The sequence below is a fragment of the Cygnus olor genome, chromosome 20 (genome assembly GCF_009769625.2).
Source record: "Cygnus olor isolate bCygOlo1 chromosome 20, bCygOlo1.pri.v2, whole genome shotgun sequence".
Taxonomy (NCBI): domain Eukaryota; kingdom Metazoa; phylum Chordata; class Aves; order Anseriformes; family Anatidae; genus Cygnus; species Cygnus olor.
Window position 1 is genome coordinate 6,274,568 of NC_049188.1, and position 24,325 is coordinate 6,298,892.

The 24,325-nt window shown below is 38.5% G+C and overlaps 2 protein-coding genes and 1 long non-coding RNA gene across 7 annotated transcripts in view; 1 reads left to right on the forward strand and 2 right to left on the reverse strand.

Moving 5' to 3' along the window:
- Window positions 1-3,027, reverse strand: part of MYO1C (myosin IC) — a 59,440-nt gene extending 56,413 nt beyond the window's left edge. For both annotated transcript variants that reach the window (XM_040532244.1, XM_040532243.1), the window contains exon 1: window positions 22-3,027. In XM_040532244.1, coding sequence (XP_040388178.1) covers window positions 22-159 — 138 coding nt within the window. In that variant the 5' untranslated portion in view covers window positions 160-3,027. The remainder of the gene's footprint in view (window positions 1-21) is intronic.
- Window positions 164-9,048, forward strand: LOC121057717. Its single transcript, XR_005813899.1, has 2 exons — window positions 164-2,356; window positions 3,026-9,048. It is a non-coding gene; the product is annotated as an uncharacterized LOC121057717 (long non-coding RNA).
- INPP5K (inositol polyphosphate-5-phosphatase K) lies at window positions 6,728-24,263 on the reverse strand. 4 transcript variants are annotated; one of them, XM_040532267.1, is made up of 13 exons: window positions 24,066-24,253; window positions 21,471-21,578; window positions 20,692-20,800; window positions 17,592-17,708; window positions 17,089-17,261; window positions 16,092-16,203; window positions 15,413-15,522; window positions 14,788-14,814; window positions 12,896-13,088; window positions 12,512-12,649; window positions 11,898-11,981; window positions 10,539-10,643; window positions 6,728-9,475 (listed from the first exon to the last, which is right to left on the reverse strand). In XM_040532267.1, exons 1-13 carry the CDS (start codon window positions 24,098-24,100, stop codon window positions 9,377-9,379), a joined length of 1,410 nt encoding a protein of 469 aa, XP_040388201.1. In that variant the 5' UTR covers window positions 24,101-24,253; the 3' UTR covers window positions 6,728-9,376. The 4 variants fall into 4 exon arrangements, with proteins under 4 accessions (XP_040388201.1, XP_040388199.1, XP_040388202.1 ...); XM_040532265.1 differs by lacking the exon at window positions 24,066-24,253 and adding an exon at window positions 21,820-22,248; XM_040532268.1 differs by lacking the exon at window positions 14,788-14,814 and having other exon boundaries at window positions 24,066-24,263.
- Window positions 24,264-24,325: the final 62 nt, after the last annotated feature.

Genomic DNA, 24,325 nt, shown 5'->3' on the forward strand with positions numbered 1-24,325 from the left:
CCGGCCGCTGCTGCCGCTCACCTGCGCTCCGCGCCCCGGGACGCGCGGCTCGGGGCCCTGCGGCGGCTCCGCCGGTGTCGGGGCGCCGAGTGGCGGCGGGAGGGAGCCGCTAGTGAGCCGCTGGGGAGCCGCTAGTGAGCATGTCCGAGCGGCGGGCATGCGGAGTGCAGGCGGGCAGCAGCGGCCCTGCCTCCGCCCTCACCTGCCGTCAGCTCCGGGGGATCCCCCCCCCCGCGGGTTAGCGGGGCTTTTGGGGGAGCCCCTGACCTCGCTGGCAGCCGGCTCGGTCCCGGAGAGCACGGAGGGGGAGGCAGGAACCAGCTCGGCCTGATTACATTGTTCAGGACAGCGGCATCCTGCTGATAAGGTTGTGTATCGCAGCGGCTCGCACGCCGGGCGCACCTGTCTCCTCCAGCCCTCCAAGAGATAAACGCGGGGCGCCGGTGACAACTTCGCCATCCCCTCCCTGCTGGTGTGGGAAACAGCCCAAGGGTGTCGTCGTGAGAAGGCCAAAGGGCGAGTTCAACTCCGGAGCGATCCCCCCAAAGCCAGCGGGAGCTGTGCCACCAAGTTCAGGTAGAGAGACGAGCATCTTGGTTCACCACAGGCGTGTTGATTTGGGAGGTGGTCTGCCCAGGATCCGCAGCAAATTCTGCATGGTTTGATTCTAACAGGCAAGCACGCTGAGCTGAACCAGAAAAGCTCTGCAACCCTTCGAAGTGTCTTCAGCTACAAACTTAGGCTTGTATTAAAGCACGATGCATCGTAAACTACTTTTCTCTGTCCGTTTCTGCAGCACCAACAGCACTTGAATAGAGAATGCTGTCCTCAAAGTAGCAAATTACGATTTTATGGACTGTTAATGAAGATTTAAAGCTCTTTAGAAAGCTGAACTAACAGCTTTTCTCTCTCCGATGTCTCCCCCAGGATCCTGGGGCATGCTATTCAGGATAAGGTTTAAAGGAACGGTTCCCTCTGGGAAAGAGGATTCAGTCCAGCCAGTGTCCTCTGCTGTCACTACGTGCCACTCACCAACAGTCCCGGACCATTTACTAGAAACCAAAGAATACCAGCATTGCCACTATCTCATCTTCCAACAAGGCAGAGCTCTCAGGTTTTTCTGAAGTACAATGACTACCTAATGACTGTGTTATCCACACACAGTGTCTTAGCCAATTTTCACATCATGTTTCAGATTACTTACTAGAAAGACAATACTCGGAAACTGGAGCAACATGCACAGATGTGTGCTGCGGTACGTGATGGCTCTGCCCTGAGCGATCTGCTACCAGAACTGAAGATAGATTAAACACTTTATAAGTACCTATGACAAAGAAATATAAGTACATGATTGCATTTAGGTAAAAGTGGTTGCTTATTCACCTGAAAGAAAGCGTAATGAGCAGTATTATTAACCATAATCAACTGTCTTTCCAAGTCCATACAACGAAGCTTTGACAACAGAAAAAAGACCACGTGCAGCATTTAAACATAGAAGGATTAAAAAAAGTTTTTACACAGTTTTGTCTCTAGATTAATTAAAATATAAAAATCCAGTTAAAATATTCAAAAAGCAAAACACGCAGAATGGCCATTCATTGCAAGTACTGAAAAACGAAGTTATTCTACAAAAGTAGCTTGTCTTTCCTAACTATTTGCATCTATCATGTCAAAGTAGAAAGAAGCTCACAGATTTTCCATTTGCTTTCTCACAAACCTTGAACCTAAGTCAGTAAGAGTCACAAGCTAATGGAATAGACAGTTCTTCAAGGCAGTATGAACAGTCCTTTGATATGTTCTGCCAGCACGGCCTTTTTGATGCATGAACCTTCCCACAACATTCAGAGCATGAATCCAGTGACAACACGGACAATCAATATTCAAGAGAATCAGACACTTCTGAAAATTGTTTCCCTTCCTTTGTTGTTTGAAAGTGCTTCCAGAATCCTGACAGAACGAACACAGCTGGGCCATTACAACAACTCCAGGTTACATCAGCTTTGGTGCACTGAAGGATTTCTACAGGAAATACACTTTAATAATTTCCTAAACTCCCAGCCACTTGATAACAACATTCATTGCTACCAATTTTTATTACAATGAGAAAACCGTTCACAAAACAGCTACCGTCACTTCAGCGACCAGTCTTGTAGAAACCTTTTTTTTTTTTTTGGAATGGCATTTCTCAATTCAGCACAACAGTTCCTAAGTTGTTTAGCATGCAACTAACACTAAAAGAAGAGAAAATAGAACAACAGAAAATCAGGCTTACAGTCTTGCGTTCTCCATTGTGACTAACCACACGGATGATTTCTCCCGTAGGAATAAGTTCAATTTGCAGTTCCATCTTTCCAAGGTAAGTTAGTAAATCTCTTTGGAAGAAAACCTCAACTAACTGCAATCTTTGGTTCAGAGCCCTGTGTTGAGAGGAAGAGATGAACCTCTGTATTTATATTAAGTGTAGGTGTGAGCTGAAACAACAATTAAGTTCAAGACTAGCTTCCACGAGTTACAATGTGTGAAGACAGTTCCAAGAAACCTAAATTTATGTTCGTGTTTATTGCTGCAAACTTTGTTGATGTTCCATTTTGGTCCCAGTGGACTTGGGAAGTCAAGCCACTGCGGGTGCCATTTCATAGGTATTAGCACGAAACAATAATATGACAGACCTTACAAACATACCAAGAGATTTTATTTAGAAAAGGTTCTCCTTCTTCAACTCTAAGGTTTAAGCTCAGTTTAAAGTGACAGAGCAATATTGATTGCTCATGTGGTGACTACAGGAAGTTCTTCAAATTACTCTAGATCTAAATCATTATTTATTGAATTGTTGAATAGCTAACTAATCATGGCAAAGGAAATTAACTTGCACATGTTACTGCACAAAAAATCCTACTACAAATATTAGAAAAATAAGCTGGTAAACATAAACGCTGGTTTAAGTGTAATTACAGTGTTTTACTAAAGTCATGTAATCCGTTAAGGCAGCATCTAGACCTATAATCTCCACACACTCCCCTCACAGATGCAGATACCCTGACAATGACCATGGAGAAAGAAGACCAGTCTAAACACCGGGTATTTCAAGACTTGCTGTTATGGGACAATTCCATCAATCTTATCTGAATATGCAAGGCTGAGTTTTCAGCTCTACCACAGAAGAATTCCAGATGATACTGCTTGTCAAAAAACAAGCCAAACCAAAAAAACAACCAACCTACGTAGATGTTAAGATTAACAAGCATTTGGCCATTCAAGAGTGGACACAACACCAGCCTGGTCTGTAGCTGAAAAGAAATGGCCTGGCACTGTTCTGTGTTTTGTATCTGGAATCACTCTTACACTGGCCTTAGCTGTTATATAAATTGTTGGACTGGGCCACTCCTGGTTTCCTTGACCACTTACTTTCCAATATAAGGCTACATTGAAAAAGAGATTTTATCAGATTAAAGAAGAAACCACCACTGTCACTTCCTGAAACAAAAACCAGACCTATTCTCAGTAACATGGAGCAATACCGTGTCTATCTTATCTACCCTTCATATGTGGAGACGTTACGAAGATTAATAGTCCAGAACGTGAAGGCTGTTTAACTGGAATGATTTGTGACACTGATGCCAGAATTGGTTTTTTTTGTTTTTTTTTTTAAAGTGGGCTACAAGTAAATGAGAACAAGAGAAAAAGGGTAGACTAAGCAGAGGCTTTAAAGTGTGTGTGTATTTACCCTATAATTATATACATAAACAAAATAGAAAAGGAAGGAGAGGAACATGGGGTGATCTTTGCCAATGCCAGGCAGTAGGCTTTAAGACCAGTTACAGTAGAGCATGTATTGATAAACAATGCTGAAACATTTCCCTCCAGGGCTGATGTCTGTATTTGATAACTTTCAGTTTCAGTCAAAGTATGGTTGACAGGTTAAAGTATTATTTTTTTTCCTTCTTTTTGTGATGCTAGCAGATTACTATTCTCTGAACTCTTCCTATACCCCTGCATTTCCTCTCACCAGTTTATGTTCCCAGATCTCATGCTTCTTCTGATTTGTGTATTTTCCTCCAGTGATCCTTCCAACCTGTGCTCCAAATGCTCCCACACGGGTTCTCTTGCTACTTTCTAGACTGCACGAATGAGATGTTCTTACTTTTTTGATAGCAGGGACCTTGTGAGGGGAAGAAGACAGTTGCACTGTAATACGAGAGGTGGGACGTACACACACACACATTATTTTTCTTAAGTTGAAGCTATTGAACATACAAGCTCAGTATAGTTCCCTTCAGTAGCTCAGTTTCCAGGGTAACTGTAGACAGTTTATACTGCATAGATTAATCAGGTGGCAAGTACCATTGCCTCGGCTGTCAAAGCAGCCACACAAACAGCTTACTGCACGCTGTATGCTATACAACTCCCTGATGTTTGAGTTTGCCCCCTAAAGAAAGGGTTAAAGAATACAGAGATGAGGGAAAGCTGAACATGTAGAAGACTGGCCTCAAAACACTTCTATCTTTACACAGAAATCTTTTTCCCCATTCTTTTTTACTATCAGTATAAAGAAAAAACAGGTATAAGAAAATTAGGATACTACCTGCCTAATGTATGAGTTATAAAGTTAAATAATATTGGTACTCCTGCATTGATGGGCACTTTCTACTATCTCTATATCATGCTGTTAAAAAAAATTGCTTCATTTCAATCACCTTCAAATAGCAAATACCTATATCTAAGGACAGAAAAGGCCATGAGAAATATTCCTGTTAATAATGCAGCGTTCTCAGAAAAGGTATCGTTTCCTCTCTCAAGGAAAACCTAATTCAAACTCTGTCCAACTGGCCTTTCCACTGCAGTATATTAAGACAAGTTCATCTGAGTGTCGCTTAGTGTCCAAGAGCAGAGAAGGAAGTAGTGGTAGTAGAAACAATAGTCTTTATCAGAAGGTATTTTTAGGGTCTAACAAACACGCAAGACATCTTCGAAATATTTCCTGTTTACACAGAGCTGTACTATCTATGTGCAATGATATACTGCGTATCCTGAGGTTAGTTAGGAATCAGAGGTATAAGGAAGTTAAATAAGGCTATACTGACGAACACTCCTCAGTAGACATATTTCATATTTTAAAATAAATTCTCTAACAGCAGGGAATTGTGAAGTTACCTTTAGAAGGAAGCAATTTGGTAGCAAACGTACATGAAAAATACAGAAAGTTAAAATATGAAGTATAATGTAAGAGACTTTTCACAAAGAAAAAATATCTCAAATTACATAACCTGTGAAAAAGTGGATTTAGTAGAACCTGTTCTTAAATGCTAAGGAAGCATTTTAAGTGGTTTGAGCATTTTTACAGGGAAAATATTGAAACCAAAGTTTCAGGGAATGAGAAGTGAGAACTCTAATAGATCTAGGGATGCCTCACGAGTAGCAACTGTTACTGACCCCTTTTTTTCATTGTTTCCCTTGGCTAAAACAGCACTCCAATTCTTCTCTTTAACTGTGTTATTGTCAACTGTCATTCATCCAACTCCTCCCCATCAGCCTTTTTTCTTCTATCCAGCTAGAAACCAGTTAAGTCAATTTTGAAGAGACTGTGTAATAGAGGAATTGTGGAAACAAATATGCAAGTTAGATTCAAAATACTCTCACCAGAAAATATAGTACTTTGATCACAAATAATACAGACGTCTGTATGGGACAGGACTAAACGTCACCTATATTTCACTGCCTCCTGTTAAAAGGCCTATGCTATTCTACGTTTGAAAGCATTACTGACAGCATAAAAGTAATTTCCAAAATTAATAATGAGAACTAAAAAAGCCTAAATCACAGACAATTTGTCTTACTAAACAAACCAGGCCCCAGGTTGATCAGAGAAGTTCCCAGTGTTGTGAACAGGAGGAAATACTGAAAACTGATGATGAGAAGTATTGTGGATAACATTAATATAAACACAAAAACTATGAATCTTCTGTACAGAACTTCATTTAGGGAAGAATTTCCAAAACACAACTGTACACATCTTCTCAGGGAAAACAAACAAACAACGACAACACAGAAAACCACCACATACAAACTTGTGTCCCTGTGTAAGCACGCATAACTCCATTGGTATAGACAGAGCTGCACTCATACTAACAAGGACAGAAAGTATAGGTCAAATTGAATGAAAGCAGGTTCAATCTCCTGAAATAAAGGTTTTGAACCAAGCAAGTGCTAAGTTTCTAACAGAAAAAAAAAAATAGTTGCCAACCAAATAAGCTAGTGCTCCTTTGTTACTAACATGTGCTCTGCAATTCAATATTACTGAAATTATGTCCTACGGGTGGAATAAAAGAGCAAGAGGACCTTTTTTTTCCCAACAATTTAAACATGCAACTATTTCAGATGAATTTTGTATTAAGATACCTTTTCTAGGGAGGGGGGAGAAAATTCCAAACAGATGCTTACAGCATCATTTAAGTTTATTTAACACTAGTCTCATTTACAGGGGAAAAAAAAGTCTTTTTAGATCAATCTGCTTTATCCAAAAGAAAAGCAGTATTTGCCTTTGGCCTTCTGTTTCAGTCCAAAGCCACACCACATATGTTATTAGTGACGTATTTCCATTCTAAAATACTACTGCATGTGCACATTAAACATCACGAGAGTTTCTTGGAGAAAGGTTACCATGCATGGAATCGATTCTCTCCACCCAAGCCAATGTCTTTGTTCTCAAATTAATTGAGGCCATGTAGAACACTTCACCGCCAGGATTTATTTTAGTCATACATGAAAAGAAAACACATGAGTATAAAAACATTTCCAGTGATCATAACATCCAATCAAAGGTGCTTTTAAAAAAAAGATAAATTTCATTAGAAATTGCATCATTACAGATCATGGAATAGTTTGAAAAGCTACCATAGGTAACAGTAGTAAACAAAACTGCTACTGTGTGCATAATCTTAAAGAAGTATACAGTTCTGTGCAGCATCTTCCTAACACACGATCAGATTCAATCGCAGCTGCTGTGGACATTTTCAGTGAAGTCCTGTGGTGCAAAGGATTAGTTTACAAAATGCAGCTTCTATCTCCAGTGATTGAGAGAGTTATCAGTTCTCATACAACATTAAGGAGCTTGGGTTTCTCGCCCATGTAAAGCGGCTGTATGGCTCCCCCTCTGAGCTGCTCGTGAATGGCAGATGCACCCTGATTAGAAGAAACTGGATCTTGGTCCACAATAAATCACCAGCTATGGTCTGGAATTCAAAGACCACAGTTCTTTGAGCTCTCCATGGGAATCTCCTTGCATGGAGTATGGTATTACAGTTACACAAGAAAAAACAGAAACAGTAACGACTCAAAACCTGCAAGTTATTTGCACTTCAGTAGGGATTTGTCTGATGCTGTAACTGCCATGAAAAGTCACACATCTGAAAGATTTAGTGCAACACGAATTCTTGTAAGACTGCTACAAATGTGAAAACGGTTTCTAATATTGTTCCAAAGTATAATAGGAATGTCAACGGTAAACCTCAAGGCGGTTTTAATCCATGCAGTGAACACAGGATCTTTCTGAACCTGCCCTTCCTACTTACAACTGGAAATATTTCCCAATAGGGAGCATTAGTTGAGATACAACTGAAATTTACAGAGGCTAGGTGCTCTTAAACCCCAAACTGCAACAATCTAACCAGTTCACCCATGTTAAAGTTTCCACAATATACAAAGACTCTGGGACCCCAGAAGGTTTTATACAGTGAATGACATAAGGAAGCAATTGAGAAAGAAATTTCACATCAAGGTGTACACTTTCTATCGCAAAAGAATCCTAACAGAAATAACGAAGACTATAAGAATAAAATAGAGACCGCTCAGTTCTGAAGCAAAATAAACACACCAGCAGCAGTATCCTTTGCTTCACTCTTCCACTTGAGCCAAATTTTCTCTTTTCCATCCATAACCAACAAGACAGTGATTAGCAACTAACTTTACTTACCATACATAGTAGGTAACTCAAAGCTGTGTCTAGAACATGGAGACTAACAAGTGCTCTTTTCTGTCACTGAAATCTGAGATTCTGTGGAATGGTGGTGTCTCTTCCAAATCCTTTCCAAAGACCTCCCTTTCCTCATCAACAAATAAAACCATTTCTAAAGCTAACTACCTTTCAGGTTTTTAAAAGTACTTGATCTTTCTTATGCTATCTCCACCCTCAAGTGCACAGGATACATTCAAGTCTAAGCACCACTAGGAAAAGAAATTTTGCAGACTGATTGCTAGAAGTGAAAGACTTCCACAATTTTTGGTAGCACAGATTACGCTATAGAAAAAAACTCGTTCCACTAAATTTCCCATTTATAATTCATGTCACTCTGTAGTATGCGTAACAATAATGTAGCCTAATAGTATCAGGGATGAACTATGTCTTTAGCTTTATAAATATGATACAGCAGAGAAGAGGCAGGGTTAGCATGTTCAGTAGCTCTTTGCCAACAAGTGCTTTATGAGCTATGAACTGCCCACCTATGCTAAAGCATTTCTCAAATGAAGCTCCTGCTTCCAGAAGTTTTGAGATCCTGCTTAACTCTGAGCCAGGGACCAACATAAAAGTATTTTTACTTTAAAAAAAAAATAATCAGAGGGAGAAAAGGCATAGGCAAATTGATGAACTGTTTTGTAAAAGAAGAATCTACCCCCAAAACAAAACAGGACAAGTGTGTTTCAATAAAAGTATCTCAATCTGGAAAAATTAGAAATGAAAAATCAGAAATGAAAAATCTTACAAACAGGTATCAGCAAGGCATGAAGAAAAAGGATGTACTACAGAAGGAAAATTTACACGCTCCGAAGATTATGTTCTTCTGTGACTTATTATCACATGTGTTTCCCAAAAGGTACTTAGCTTACATTTAAGAGTCAAATAATTTTTTTAAAATAAGCTAGATAGCTATATCTAATAAATAATTTTTAAATAACTTCATTTAAACTAAAAAAACTTGAAATCAGTGATTAAGTGGTTACAGCTTAGTGAATACTGTATTGTAAATAAAAATATCCTCTGCAAAAAAAAAAAAAGAAACAAAACAGTCCTAAAAATCTATTACAGAATGCAACTTACTCAGGTTAAGTCACTGGATTAAAAGCATCTATCATCTTAAATCACACAGCATTCATTAGGTGCTATTTTTACAGTTCCTATCTAATGTAAGAGTTACTCTCACTGTATCAGTAAAAATGCTTCCACAATAAATTACCTTCTATGAGCTTACACAGTTTCCAAACAGCCCTACCTGTCTTACTTGCACTGCCTTACTCCATCTTCTAAGAGTAAAAGCTTATAATCACTAAGACATAAAGAATCATCTGACGCCTGAATCAGGACCACTGAATGCCCCTTCTGACTTCAGAACTCATTATGCGATTCCAGATTGTCAGGTGTTTGCATCCAACTGTTCTCTTCCTGTGCCAGATCCTTTTCTATTAATGTTCTATTTGGCTGAATCTAGAAGAAAAACAATAGTTAAAAAAATAAGAAATAGGGCAACACAGTGTTTCTAAATACTATCAATATACCATCATATAAAGATATGCTGCATACTTGATAAAAAATAATTAAAAAAGATACATATATGCAGAAATTATGAAGCTTTAAAAATCTATTACAAACATTAATAAGATAAAAACATTAAGCATCATGGAAAAAGAAAGGTATCCTATAAATGACTTAGTTTATTATATTTATATGGTGTGTTGTACTCACACAGAAGTGACAACTATGCTGCAGAGTTTGTAGCAGATTTTAAGCTGAGAGACTGCTGAAATACTGGACTTTGTAATACTTTTAACCAATAGATAAGATGAACAGTATCACTGAGGTTTACCAGCCAGCTCAGCAAGTTTCATTACTCTCTCTCTTACGGTAACAGTGTCACAGCCTTCTAAAACCCCCTTCATCCAACAACAACATAGAACTTCATTTCAGCCATCCCACAACACATTAGCGTGGCAGCAAGGGAAATAACTCACGAACAAAATGATTTTGGCAAAGAGAAGCGACAATTGGTCACTTCATCTGCTCTGTACAGGTTAAGTTAACCTTCCGGAAATTAAACAAAGCCTGTTAAACAAATAACTTGAATTCCAACTGCCCTGTCTTTCCCTAATTTAAGTGATACAGGAAGCACTTCCGTGCAAACCTGCCACAGAAGGGAGCAGAAAAAGTTCATTCACGATCTGTCAGAAACTTGGCAGCATTTGAGTTCTCATCTTTATGGAAAGCAGGGACCTAACTGGCAGAGCATGAAGTTCCAAAAAAAATGAAAGATGAGAGAGAGCTGCCTTATTTCATTAGAACAACGTGCTGCAATAATAGCAACTTAGAATCTTTTAGAATATCAGCAAATTCTTTTACTGGCTGTTAGCCAGCACATACCCTTTTTGCAATTACTGCTGCTGCCATCTCCTGTGGAATTAACCCAGTTGCACACACCTATGTTCAGATGCATATGAAAGCAAAAGAAGTAAAAATCCCAGTCAAAGTTAATCAAAGCTTCCAAATGTATTACCTGAAAAGGCTGGCTGATACCAACTATTGCCCGCAAATTATTGCTGTAGTAACAAAGCAAAAATTCTCCTCCTGTATCAGGTATTTCTGCAGCACTCATGTAAATCTGTCAACAAAAATAAGAACAGGGGCAAAGGGTAATTTCCACAGAGAAAACAACTTTCAAAAAGTAGTCTCTGCCTTTCAGGAAATCATAAAATTCAGTACTTGCTGCTTATAAGCAAATTTTTAACCAAAAGCTAAAAAGGATGAGCATAGAAATAATTCAGGAAACCATCTGAAAAGCCAGGAAGAGAAAAGTGAATATCCTTCACCATGTTAGCAAGCTGCCTTGGTTCAGCAAGATGTGAGAAGAAAGAGTTGTTAGAAGTGAAGCGGCAAGGCCACACAAGCAGCAAGGAGGGAGATGAACTGCCTCCTGGTGGCAATGACCAGGTGTTACATGAAACAGCCACACCACCTCCGTTTTGTAGTATCCTAAAGACTCATGGATCCTGAACGGCAGCCCACAATACCCTGCTAAAACAATGTTAACAGTGCTTAGATTTTTAAGCTTAGTAATATGAACGCATGATGTCAGAGAAATTTTGAGAGTCAGAATACTGACTCTCGAGTACAAGACAATTTGTGCTCTTGTTATAAACTTGATGTTAACCTCTAACAAGAAACAACCGCTTTCCATTATTGTCTGGGAAGTCTCATCCATCCTTCCACTTTGCCCCTGAAATTAAATTTAAATTCCTGTTTGTTCAGCAAAATACCTCTGGAAACAGGTCATTTGTATGCAAAATAGTTTTTTTTATTATTTTTTAAATTGCTTTAAGTTATCACAACTAGAAAGCTATTTAACAGAGCAGTTTTTAAAAAGAGGCCAAAACAGCAGCCAAAAAGAAGAAAAGTCTAAGAAGCACTAATCTGTAGCTGTATTTGACATCTGGAACTAATTGTGTTAGTCAAATTAAAGTACGTACAGTTGTAATGAAAAAATCATAAAATAAATATTTAAGATACATTGAGAAACTTGGACAATCAGATGAAAAAATGGCCAGTTACATATTTTAGTGGCAGAAATAGAACAAAATAAAAATAATGGTAGTCTTTAATAAAATCAAAAGTGACTACAGGAATCATTTTTTTCATCAGTTACTTTAAGGCACATGATCACACCTGAGAACATATGCTGGACTATCTGAAAATTAAAACGACTTAGAAGAGGTATTTTAAACAATAATATCATTCCCAGATAGGTTTGACTGGGAAATCGGAGGAAGCAAAACCCAGAAGAAGGGGATATAGAACAAAGAGATCCTTGAATACTGCTCTGTAAGAAACTACAGTGGAAAGAAACAAATTGGCTTACTTGTTTGCTGTCCTTGTTAGAAGAAATTTCATCATCTTCTACCCAAGCATAAGTAACATAGTCATTCACGTGCCTGAAAGCCACCTGCAAAGAAAGATGTGAACCATCAGCTTTCTGGAGGAAACAGAAAACGTATCACGTGGAAAACTCAAAGATGTGAGAGGCATGGTTATACACTGCAGCAGTTAAAATACTTTACATCAAAACGTTTTGGGGCTGGCACATATCTTTAATTTCTAAGAGGGAGGGAATGCCTGTTGTCACACCCTTTCACTGACTTCCTTTCATTTGTTCTCTCTCTCTTGCATAAATCTTTTGAACCATAAGCATTAAGGGAAGGCAATTCCATTTCACAGCTTCTGACAACCATTTTACTCATGTACATCACCACATTATTTTAGCAGAGAATTAAAAGAATGTGTAAAAGTTCATAGTCATCTTGAGAGGCAACTAAACTCTCACATACAGGAACTACCAGCAATCAAGAATACAAGACTATTTTGGAAAGTTTTCCACTAGCAAGAATCACAATGTCCTATACCAGAAGACTATCAACTATCTCTTCCTGTCATGTCCACCATCTTCATTAAAGAGCCACGATGCAGGAATGTTACCTTAAAGAGTCCAATCCAGTCCCAAGCGCTGCTTGGGAATTCAGGCACTGCAGAATAGCGGACTAGAACATCATGCTCTGCACTCCACTCACCCTCAGGATTCAGCGTGATCAAAGGATCTGTTAGAAGAGGCTTTAGCTAGAGAGAGAGCAAAATTTAAAGTCAGTCAAGTCTGTTTTTCTTTCACTTGTTCGTTTTCTATTCTCTGCCACACCTGCTGCGGTACTCTTAAACAAATGGAAATAACCTGAAAGCAACTTGCTGCTTTAACTTTAATCAGAATGAAACATAGAGATTAAGACTTACAATGTATAGAAAAACAGCTTCAGTAAGGCAAGACTTAGAAAAACAATTTTCTTTTTTAAACAACAAGTGGGACATCACCTCAAGCCCAAAAGTTCCTGTAACAGGTTTGTGATCGCTGATGCCATAGCTCATATGACTGATATAGTTATTCAATGTAACAGAAATTGTCTGTTCTTCTTCGGAGAATTCGCCTTCTTTTGATGCATGCTGGCAGAGATTTTTCACTCTCCAAAGAATTCTATCAGTCCATGCTGGCTTCCTTTTCTTCTCGCTACAGAAATGAAAGTATAAAAGTGAAATGAGAAGAAAAAGCAGTTGCGAAAAGCTAAAAATAGCGTGCAAAATCTACTCATAGTTGAAAGGCTGTCAGATACATATTAATATAAGAAGGTAATCATATCCAAGCTTCATTTTACAGCTCTGTTCAACATGCTTTACAACCATGGATTCCTCAATTTGAACACAACTCCATGTACTGGAGATAAGTTTCATAGGTTTCTGAGAGAGGAGTAAAATGAATGGGAGAAGGGCATTCCAATGGGTTAGTCAGCTTCGTACAGGAAATGATACTTTCTCCTAATACACTCCATAAGAACGTGCAAGAACGTTGAGATGATTCAACAACTGCCCTAAGCTTCAAATGTATGGTCAGTCTGAGGAAAGGGGCATAAACTTAAAGAAGATGTGGGAAGAGTCTGAATGGTATTTGAAACTATTGAAAAAATTTGAGAACAAGTTTACTTTAAAAACTGAATTTGGACAAACTTAGGTAACATATTAATCACATGTGACACAGCAATACTTTCCTCTAACCTGCACTAGTCTGTATTCCAAGTCTGCAAGCCATTGCTGTCCCATAACAAGAGGCTATAAAAATCCCGTAATCAATAAAATTGTGCCTGTGACTGTACTGTATATCAAACTGCAATCATACTTCAGAGTTTCCTTTTATACCATATCAATAACAACAGAAGACATGAGCCTTCGGTGGTTCTCTCTGTAGTGGGAGGAAGACTTAACAGCAACTCTCTGTATGGATGTATCACTTCAAATTGAAATGGAGAAAAGATCATACCCTATGGAAGAGGAATTAGAATGGACTAGATTGAATTATAAAAGTTAATGAGCAGGATGTGTAAGGAAAACTGTCAGTTTAATATCAAAATCATCACAAACTGGGAATGCCATTTAGTTCAATATTCAACATATTTTTGTTTTACCCCTTCCCATATACAAGTCTGACTCACCTTTAATAAGGTGGAAAGATTTTAAATGACTAAGGGGCTATATCCCGCTCACTCCAGTAATTACATAAACTGACAGAAATCTTTATGAGCTGCCATATGTCTGCTCTGCTGTGCAACAAAATACCAAAAGAACAGCTTAAGTTAATAAACTCCCTATTTCAGAGAAAATGGCATACTAGGTGGGAAAGAAGAACTCAAAATCCACATAGAAAAAGCATCAAAGATAAGAAAATGTGAAGCACACTTTTTGGTGATGCTCAAAAGACCCAGGTGTCTTGAGATCTACTGATCATGCCCCCATCCAACCAGAATGCCTCTGGTAGCAACAGCAGAAAGCACACAGTATGCATAAGCATACATTCTGTTCTTTAAGTAAGCCAACACAGACTATTAGGCTGTGAATCATCCTTAGAATTCCTAGGTTTGGATTTTTATGCATATTTTTTTGTTAACTGGATTTATCACCAGTCCCGTTATCTCAGTTTATGCTCAGTTAGAGAGCAAAACGTCTTTGGATCCAAACGAATAAACTTCCAAGATTAAGTGCAACAGCAGAGTAGATAACACTACAGCTTTCAGACAGGTTCAGAAAATCCTGAAGAAAATCAGCTGTCATCTGATTTTCAAATATTTCACAAAAATCAAATCAAAAGCTCAGAAGGAGCATTGTTTTGATTCTGAAATATTTACAAATCTATGAAATCCAGAAGGTTATCTTCTTACTTAAACCAAAACAGGGACTTCTGCTCTCTGGAAATAAAGAAAAAGATCAGTACAAAACCCCTGTTTGGACAGAAACTTGTCCTTCTCTTGAAACATAAGATTTATGTTTAACAACAAACTTCAGTGCCAGAGAAAACCTTTGGAAACTTAAGCTACTCCATTTTACAACTTAAAATTATTTATAAAGACACATTTGCATTTATTTTCAAATGCAAGCAGTATCAAATAAAATGCTTATGTAGAGAAGGCAAACAAAAAATGCAGGTGATTACTCTCTTCCTTTTTGCTTATTTCTGATAATCAAAGGATGATTATAGTATTAAAGACAAAAAAAAGTTAAACAAGTACTAGTTTATCCTGTTAGTCTAGTCTTTCCAAAAAGAAAGCTGGGCTTTCTTTTTCACTTTTTTTACTCTTTTCACTCCTACTCCTCTCGTGCAATCAGCAGGCTCAGGCTTCTTCAGAAATGTTCAGATTTGTCCACTGAATGAGCCTATCAGAATAGCTCAACAGCTTCAGTTAACTAGCACGTTCAGGAAATTTAAGTTTGTTTGGCAAAGCTATATATTACTCAAGTACCATGTTGTAATACTCCATGTCTGAACAAATCTTACTGCGCTTTTACCTTGTATCATATACATCTGAATAAAGGTCAAACTTGTAGGTGGGTTTAAACTGCAGAGGACCCTCTATGAATTCCTGAAGAAATGCTTCCTTCTTTTTTGCCATATTTAACTGCAGAAATAAAAAGCAACTTTTAGTTACATTTAAAAATCTGAGCTTAAAAGTTAATTGGGAAAGGAACAGAGAAAGCATTTTCCAAGAAGAATTCAACATCTCAGTCAGTACAAGATATTTGGAAAAGTAAATTCAGAAGTGTCTCTTTGTTACTGCCAGAACTCTTGACACAATCTATTTAAAAGTTTTGTAGCAGTTCTAATCAAATGCCAGAATAAGAGTCTCTTAAAAACAATTCTTGGGAGCAGAAAAAAAGGAGGAGAAATTAATGTGAGAAACAATTCACAAGCCATGAAGTTCAAAGAAAGCTTCAGTAATACACAAGCACTGTAAATGAGTAAGAAATTAAACAAAAGAAGAAAAAATTTGTAATTAATTGAGGTTTATGACTGAGAAATGAAAGAGCAAACAGATAGATCTGTTCCACCTCAAGACTACTCTGAATTTGTGTTTTTAATAGAAATGAGAAACTCAAGAACTAATGTTAATTACTACAGTGTGTTTGTATTCATTTAAAAATAATAATAAAAGTAATTTAAAAAACACAACTAATTAATACAACATACCTGGTCCTTTTCCCACAGCAAATTGTAACGCTTGTTATTTATTGATTCTCGGACAAAATGTATGCCATAATCTGCTATCCGGAAGTTCAAATCTCCAAACCAGAAGAGAATGCTAAAAAAAACAAAACAAAACAAAAAAAACACACACAGGCAGAAGATTTGTAGAAATTCATTAACTCACGAGGGAAGAATTCAACAGGCACTATCAAGAAAATGAAACATTAAATAGAAATATCAAACACATACTAGGACATGAAAACTAATGATTTGAAAGCTGTGTCATATATATTTACATAATTTTAATGAAGCCATTAACAATTAAATCTAGAATAGATATGAAATATCACTTTATCTGGCCTGGTAGTTTTATGGGTATTAAAAAAAAGCAAAAAACACCAACATCTAAAACATTTTGTCTCAACTCATTTTTAAATAGTTCTATTATAATCCTTAGACTCCAGCATTACGTGGGGAATTCTCACTTGAAAACAATGAAATATACAAATAACTTAATAAAAAAATGTTGAAAGAAATGGTGAGACACTTGAGGTAAGCGTAATTCATATAACTACAGAAATCATCAATCAAGGATTTAAAGGCTGAGAAGCCCTCAGCTAGATACTAGAATTTTAACAGGAATAAAAACGTCCCAAAACGTAACAACACAAATCTCCTCCAAAAACGGGAGGAAAACAAACATTTAATAGTGATCTAGACTATTTTTGGTATAAATGAGCTTTAGCTTCTAAAGCTCTCCAGCCTCTGGCATTTGCAGCCTCTTCTCTTCAGGATTGGAAGAGAACAGTCTGGCAAAATAGACTTCAGCCCTTCAAGTCAGCTTTTTCAGCCTGGCCTCCCAATATTCAGGATTAATGCTGAAAAGGCATTTAAAATAAAAATGATGCATAAAAACTCCAAGACCCAAACTCTTTGGTGCATGAGTCTACCATTTAACAGATAAAAACAATACAGACAGAATAGAGTCAGAACAACTCACTCATGGTCCAAGGTACTTGGAATATTCTCCCCTTCAAACTGCATTTCCAGAATTTTTTCGAAGTCATCCAGTCGCTGCTCTGTGTTCTCCATGTGTGCTGGCAAATGGCAGTTTATGAAGCAAACTGTATGACCATAGAGGGACATGCGAATGGTGACTCCTCCTTTATTCCCCTGGAACACAGAAAATTAATGTTCTCTAAAACCACAGTCAACAACTGCAAACACAACAGTTAATAACATCTAAAAAAACTAAATCTTGCTATTTAGATTTTAATTAATACAATTTCTTCCGACATAGGTTGTTGTATATCAGCTAATAAACTGGTAAAATATTATGGTCTGTGCTACACGTTTGCATACCAGGTTCAAACAACTGAGTCTCACTGCTTATTCATTTTTAAGTAAGCCATATACCCTCTCTCCCACCACGAAACCATTCAGAGGCACACAGCATCATAAGCACAAGTAACCAAGGCAATCAAATCTCAGTTGTTTCTTTACCCAGTATCCATATAGGCCTGTGCGTGTGTAGTGGGTATGAACATCCCGGATGAAAGGAAGGTGGACGTGCTTCACAAAGATCAGAAGTAGCAGTCCCTGCATGCGAATGGAGGAGAGCTGGAAAAGATACAAAATGGCCGTTTCCAGAGAGCAATTTGGAACTCCTTGGATGTACTTCACAGGAGCTGTTAGGTAAGGAATGCCAGAGCAGAAATCATGCAATCCCTTTGCCAAGCCTGGCATCAGTACTGGGACATCGTACATGCAGACACATTTCAGTGCTGTGAAGCATATGTTCCTACGGTAGACTTATTCATAAACAAATTTTTGATGAATCTCTTAATTAACATTATCTCTTAATTAACATTAGTGTATTATGTTGCAAACTTGAGGTTGACCCCAAAATGTATTTGTCGAAACATTTCTAAAGACCTTTATTCTTCCTCACTAGCCTCATTTCTCTCTGAGCATCCTGTTCATGAAGAACCAAATCCTTCATTTTTCACCTGTTTTATAATACTGCACACCTACAAGTTCTCTGACAGAAGCAAATTTTTCAAACTGAAACATCCTTCAGCACATAACTGATCACTCTAAATCCCATTACAATACCTAACAGGCATGGCAGTTGCTTCTAGGCATCTGCAAAAACAGCAAGCTGTAAATAGGAGTATCTTAGTAGCCTGTTATTCCTTTAAAAAACAATGTACTGAACACTTTCAAAGCAAAGATGCTCATATAGCACATTAGATGCTATTTCAGCTTCAAGATACATTTAAGGTATGTTTGGTTCGGGCTTTCTTTTTTTGTGAAGACAGTCTAATGAAGACAATTGTCAAAATTTATGAATTTTAACTTTATGTTGTCCCTGGCAAAAGACACAAAACTCAGCGTTTGTTTTAATGATAATGATTTAATTTAAAATGCACATTGAAATTGTTCAATTTTGATTTGGATGAACTTAGAGAAAGACTACATAAGAATAAAAACCATTATTAACACTGACTATAGAACTGCAGAAGTATATCAACTGAGCCCAAATTTTACTACAGAATTCCTTCACTCTTTGCCTCTGCATCTACACAGTTAAGTGATTTGAGAATACACGTTACCATGTTCATTGTCCTTGAACCCAATAAAATACTAAACAGTGTATTGAAATGATGAATCACAGTTACTACATAACAACTATTTGTATCCAATGAGAAATTATTCTCCTTTCCAAAATTTTGTTAAATGATATACAGTATCTTTCAGTCCCTTTATAGACCACGTTGAGTAAAGAGAGACCTGGTCCAGGAGCTCAACTCTTCCAGTTTTCCCAAGTTCAGGGTCTATTTGCTACATTTAAATCTGCCCTGTGCTGTTCCCCAGACATTTCTCAAGATCTATACATGACTATGACACCTCTTCGCTCTACAGGTCTTGAGCATCAAAAGACAACGGACCTCTCCTCTGCTGGAACTAGTGTAACTTACACTGATACGTAGTGCCCAATTAAGTAAAAACCTTTGATAGAGGGAATGTAATACCGTTTATTGTGAAAGAACTGACCAATCCCAACCAACCTCACTCTGTGGAAACAGACCCTGTTATTGAGGGGACAGGATGCCCAAGGATGACTAATAGCCCCTTACACCCATCCTCGTCACTGTTCAGCACACAACAGGCGACTGCTCCTCTCTAAATCAACCAACTTCCTAGATGAGTCCTAGCGTGATCTCTCTTAACTGCCTGTTTTGATTTTGACCTGGCCTGCCAGTGACATGAAAGACATGTCAATGACCTAGTTCTCCTCTCATTATTAGAGCTAATCCAGTCCTGCTGAAAACCATTAGGTGGCAGCATGCATTCCTCAGTGTCCCCAAAGTGCTGCATTTATAAATTAGAATTCAAGATCAACCATGCATGCCACTAGGAATTCTATTTAACTGCACACACATCCTGAACGTCAGCCTACAGATGGATTTTGAATCGTCATCAGCAGTGACTTATGCTAGAATGAACTATGCTTTTTTCCTTTTTTATTAATTCCCAATAGGTCCTTTGTTTTGTTTAATTACAGTTAAAAGAATTGCATAACTACTGAGTCTGATTAACATGCAGATAATAAACTCAGCAAAATTACCCTGAAACAATGCCCAATTTAGAAAACCAGTAAAACATTCAAAAGGCTTTTAATATCTACTTATTAGGGAAATCCAGGATATCCTCCTACATTACTATTCCCATTACTAAAACAGCCAGTACTTTAGCTGACCTTATGCCCCATGTATTACCAAAAAATCCTGCCACTTAAGCTACCATATGATGTTCTAGGTCTTCAATTGAAATAAAGTCTTCAGAATGATCTGTATACCCTGCTAAAATCCCATTTTACATATATGCAATCTATTTTCACCTGCAAATAAGTTGGGGGGAAAAAAGAAGAAGAAACCTTACCAATCTTAACGAAAATCACTGCCATTGCTTGGGACAGTTATAGTGAAAGCAGGTGCTTAAGCAGACTACCTTAGAAGCATCACAATACACTTCCCCAATACTGCACAGAGCAAAAAAAATTTCTACGAATAAGAGAGAGACAGAGATATTGTGGCCACAGGAAATACGCTGTTGAGTGTTACGTTTACATCACATTTAATATTACGTAAACTTCATGACTCTGTTCCTTGAGAATGTATTCTCATTATGACAGGAGTGTTTATTTAATTCATCATATGCTTCTACAGCAATTAAACTGGTCATTGCCAGTGCATCTGAACAACTTCTCGCTGGTTATCAGCTGGGCTTCCATCAAAACTTCCCAACTGTTCCAAAATGAGAAATGAATAAATTTAAAGTTGAATTTTTACTGCTACAATTAAGCAGATTATTAATAATAGAGAACATTTTTAAATGCCTTTATTAATAAAGCAAGAAAACACAAGTGTGTCAGAGAATTATTGCTAACGTTCATGTACATACAGAAATGACTAATACGTGCAAAAAACACCAACTTATCTTTTATGGAGAGGAATGAGTTTGAGGAAAAAATATGCACAAATGGAGCTAGAGATGTTTTCCTTCACTGCTGAAACATTTGTGAAATGTAAACAATTACCTTGATATACCCCAATGGAGACAACACAGTCATGAAAAAAATGCTCCAGGGATCATCAAATGCCAAGTCAGACAAAAAATTTGTGATTCTTGAGTTCACCTCCTGTAAACTGAACACATCAAGATTACTCTCCCCGTACCACCTGGTTTTGACAGAATTCATATAACCTTATCAGAACACAGATCACAACAGACCTCTCCCAGCATAAAGTCTAAAGTTTCTTACTGCTGTTCTGTTTCTCAATTGTAAGCGGTTTAACCCATCCACAGGTCTACCACAGTGAGAAAAACAAAGTTAAAGGAGCTTATAAACACCAAGTCAGTTTAAGGCAACTTTAGGATACATTATAACAAATAACATGACTTTCAGGTCTTCAAAAATTTCAATTGAGTTTGGAAAACATGTCGGATTGTGCACAATGACCTTGCAATTTTTTTTAAAACACACTGAAGTCTGGATAACTTTCACATCAAAAGGAATATGCTCTATGTGCCAACAAAGAAAAACAGCAGCCAAAATACGTTTTAATTTGTGTGTTTAGAAAAAAGTTATTCTCTAGTGTATCATGAAACAACAGAAAGGAGAGAAGATTCTCTTGCTATAAATCATCTCTGTTCTAAGTCACTAATTCTAGTCTTCACCTTCTGCTAAGTTTAGTATTAAACCACCTCCTGGGTGGCAACTCACACTGTACAGTCTTCCCGAAACCAACAGCAAGCTGCTGAAACTTTGCAGTTTTGCAATAGACTTAAAAAGCAAGTTCTTGAACATATACTTACCCTATAACATACATATCCATAGTTGGGCCCAGTGTGTTGAGCTGAAGTAAACTAGTGACATCAGGAGGTGGAGAAGCTGTGCCCACATTCCAAGTAACTAAGTGCAGTCTACAAACAGACAAACAAAATCATACAAAACCACTGCTAAAATTTAAAGATGAATAGGTAACCCTACAAGCACCTACTTTCCCCACAGGATTTCTATCTACAGAAAATAAAGATTTTCTGTCACTGTTCATCAATCTGAAATCTGTTTATTGGCTAGCATTAAAACCAAACCAAAAAAAAAAAAAAAAACAAAACCAACCAAGACCAAAACACAAAACCAATCAACTAGAGGGAGCAAAACCTGAATTCTTGCCCCTTCTCCTTCAGCTTTTTCCCCCAGATAAGGAAAGCTTCATCTAGAGTGCGAGACACTTCTTCATGAATTTCATCATCTGAGCTGATATCCTCTACACAAGCCATAAGTTGGGCCACACGTTGACGGAGCTGCAAGCGGCTGCTGGACCCTGTGCTGCTGAAACTCGCGGACCGGCTGCGGAGGTTGTGCAGACTTTCTAAATCATGTAGGGAGAGGGCTGCTGAATCTTCAAATGCATCTTCACTACCGAAGGATGCCATTTGCTCAAAAGAAAAGAATAACTATGCTCTGAAGAACTATCCCATTAAAATCCTGAGTACAAAAGAAACAGATGGCTAAGGGTCTTCCAGATCAAGTTTTCACTCATGTGAAATTCAGCATTGCTTCAAATGTGGAAGGACAAAAGTAGATGCGGCAATGCTGAAAAAAAAACCTGTAGCATTACCACCATGCTCAATAGCTTGTTACAAAAGCTGCAACCACATCCTACCTCACACACTGAATTGTTTCTTCCTAATAGATTTAATGTGGCTAATTCTGTAAGCTCACGATTTAAAAGAAGTTATTGTTGGTTTGAATCAATCATGTGCCTCTATCTGCAGGTTAGTGGAAATGTAATCTCCAGCTTCCAAGCGTACAAGTACATAGTTTTGACCAAAAGCAAGCAAACCTGCTGTCCCCTTAAGCACTATCAGAAACATATGCCATAGGACTTGTCTATTTATATATACATTTTTTTTTAAGATGGTGATTTCAACATCAGAGCTTCTAAAAATGGATTTGCTTTACCAGTCTTGTTACATGTCAGCCTTAAAAAACACTAAGCTGTTAATTTTCCATTCATCTTATTGAACCCTGCAAACACTGCTGGATAGCTAAATAATGAAACTTACCACTATACCCCTTATGGCAATATTTTTATGCCCCAATCAACTGCCTAATCAAGGTGACACACGATATATGTGGAAGAGATGGAAAGTGACCTTGCATCCCACACAAACTCAGTGATCCACAGAAGTCTGCATGCTGCAGATCTCACTCTGCCATCAAAGAGATATACCACCTGGGAACTCCCCCAGTAGATATCTCCAGACAATTATCTGAGAAAACAAAACTGAATTAATATTGGAGTTATCAATTGTTATTGATAGAAATTAAGTTCCTCAAAGTGCCCAGTTTCCACACTACTGAAAACATGAGTAAAGGCTGCAGTGCTAGAACTTACACCAAAGGAAAAAAATATTTGTACAAATTACAAGAACATCCTTGAATGAAAATTCAGTTTCACTGCAGGTCACAACTACATCTGCAACAAAAACTTAATAGTGAGGAATGCAAATGCACCTGCAAACAACCTTTAGCATTACACAACCCTAAAGCCCTACAGATGCTCCCCACTACCTCACAAGACCCCAGAGGCACTTCCCCCAGTGAGGAGGGAAGGCTGCAGCGACCCCAGTTTTCACCTGATACCACAAACAAATCCTTCACCAAAGGAACAGTACAGTACTGCCCAAACTATTACGGAGACTTTCAATAGTTATAGACTTTGGTGCCAAGCATGCCTTCTGCAAACACACCCTTCAAAATGAGCAAACTATTGAGGGCATTTGGTGTCACTGATCCCTGCAACCATCAAAGAGCAGAGAATTCTTTATATTTATACTACGATAATGTGGCTTTAAGATCTGTGAGTAAATGTTTCTGTTTGGTTGTTGTGTTTTTTTTTTTTAACTATTTTTCCTGTTATAGACAGCTATTCAAATCCCTTTTACGTAGAATATTTATTCAACCAAATGTGTGCCGTCACCAGTTGTGCCACCACAACTTATCTTCAAAGAAGTCGCAACATAAAAAACAACGTTAAGAGCAGAAGCTAAAGATCTATTCGAGCTCTTCCCTCCTTACAAGTTGAGAATTTAAGACACCTGACATGTTACCAGCAAGCGCAGTGGGTTTTTGCCCTCATTAAACGCTAAGTAGGTCTCCTAAAAATCCCCAGGACCCAAACAATACCCACTGAGGCGCCCCGGGCACCACGGCTTTCAGCCCAGAGAATCAGCTTTTCCTCCCTATTTCATGTGACCACGTAACCTCGCCAAGCAGCCTAACACCCCCGTTAATGAGCAGAACCGCAGGTTTCGCTAATTCTGAGGTAATTCCGCAAAGCCTCCCCTCTTTTCTCTCCAACCCCCCGAGAAGCCGCGCTCGGTCCCGCGCCCCCCCCTCACCTCAGTCCCCTCAGCGCCGGCCCCGCGGGCTCCATCCCCGCCGCCACGGCTCCAGTCAGGGACGCGCAGCAGAAGGGGCACAGGGAAACCCCCGGCCTCGCCCTCTCCCTCCCTCCTGCTGCTTCCCTCCCACCCTCCTCCTCTCTCCCCTCAGCCGCCGGGCGGCCGTTGCCGCGCCCATCGGGCCCCGTGACGGGGGGGGAGTACGGGGAAGGGGCCGCGGCGACGCCGCCAGGCGGCCGGGAGGACTGCGGCAGCGG

What these genes read in the sequence shown, in the direction of transcription:
- INPP5K (XM_040532265.1), bottom strand. Translation starts at nt 22,094, where the DNA reads ATGGCATCCTTCGGTAGTGAAGATGCATTTGAAGATTCAGCAGCCCTC. An exon ending in TGCTGTGGGAAAAGGACCAG is followed by an intron (nt 15,523 to 16,091) that starts GTATGTTGTATT and finishes TTATTTCTGCAG; the next exon opens with TTAAATATGGCAAAAAAGAA. An exon ending in CTAACAAGGACAGCAAACAA is followed by an intron (nt 10,644 to 11,897) that starts GTAAGCCAATTT and finishes TTTTGTTGACAG; the next exon opens with ATTTACATGAGTGCTGCAGA.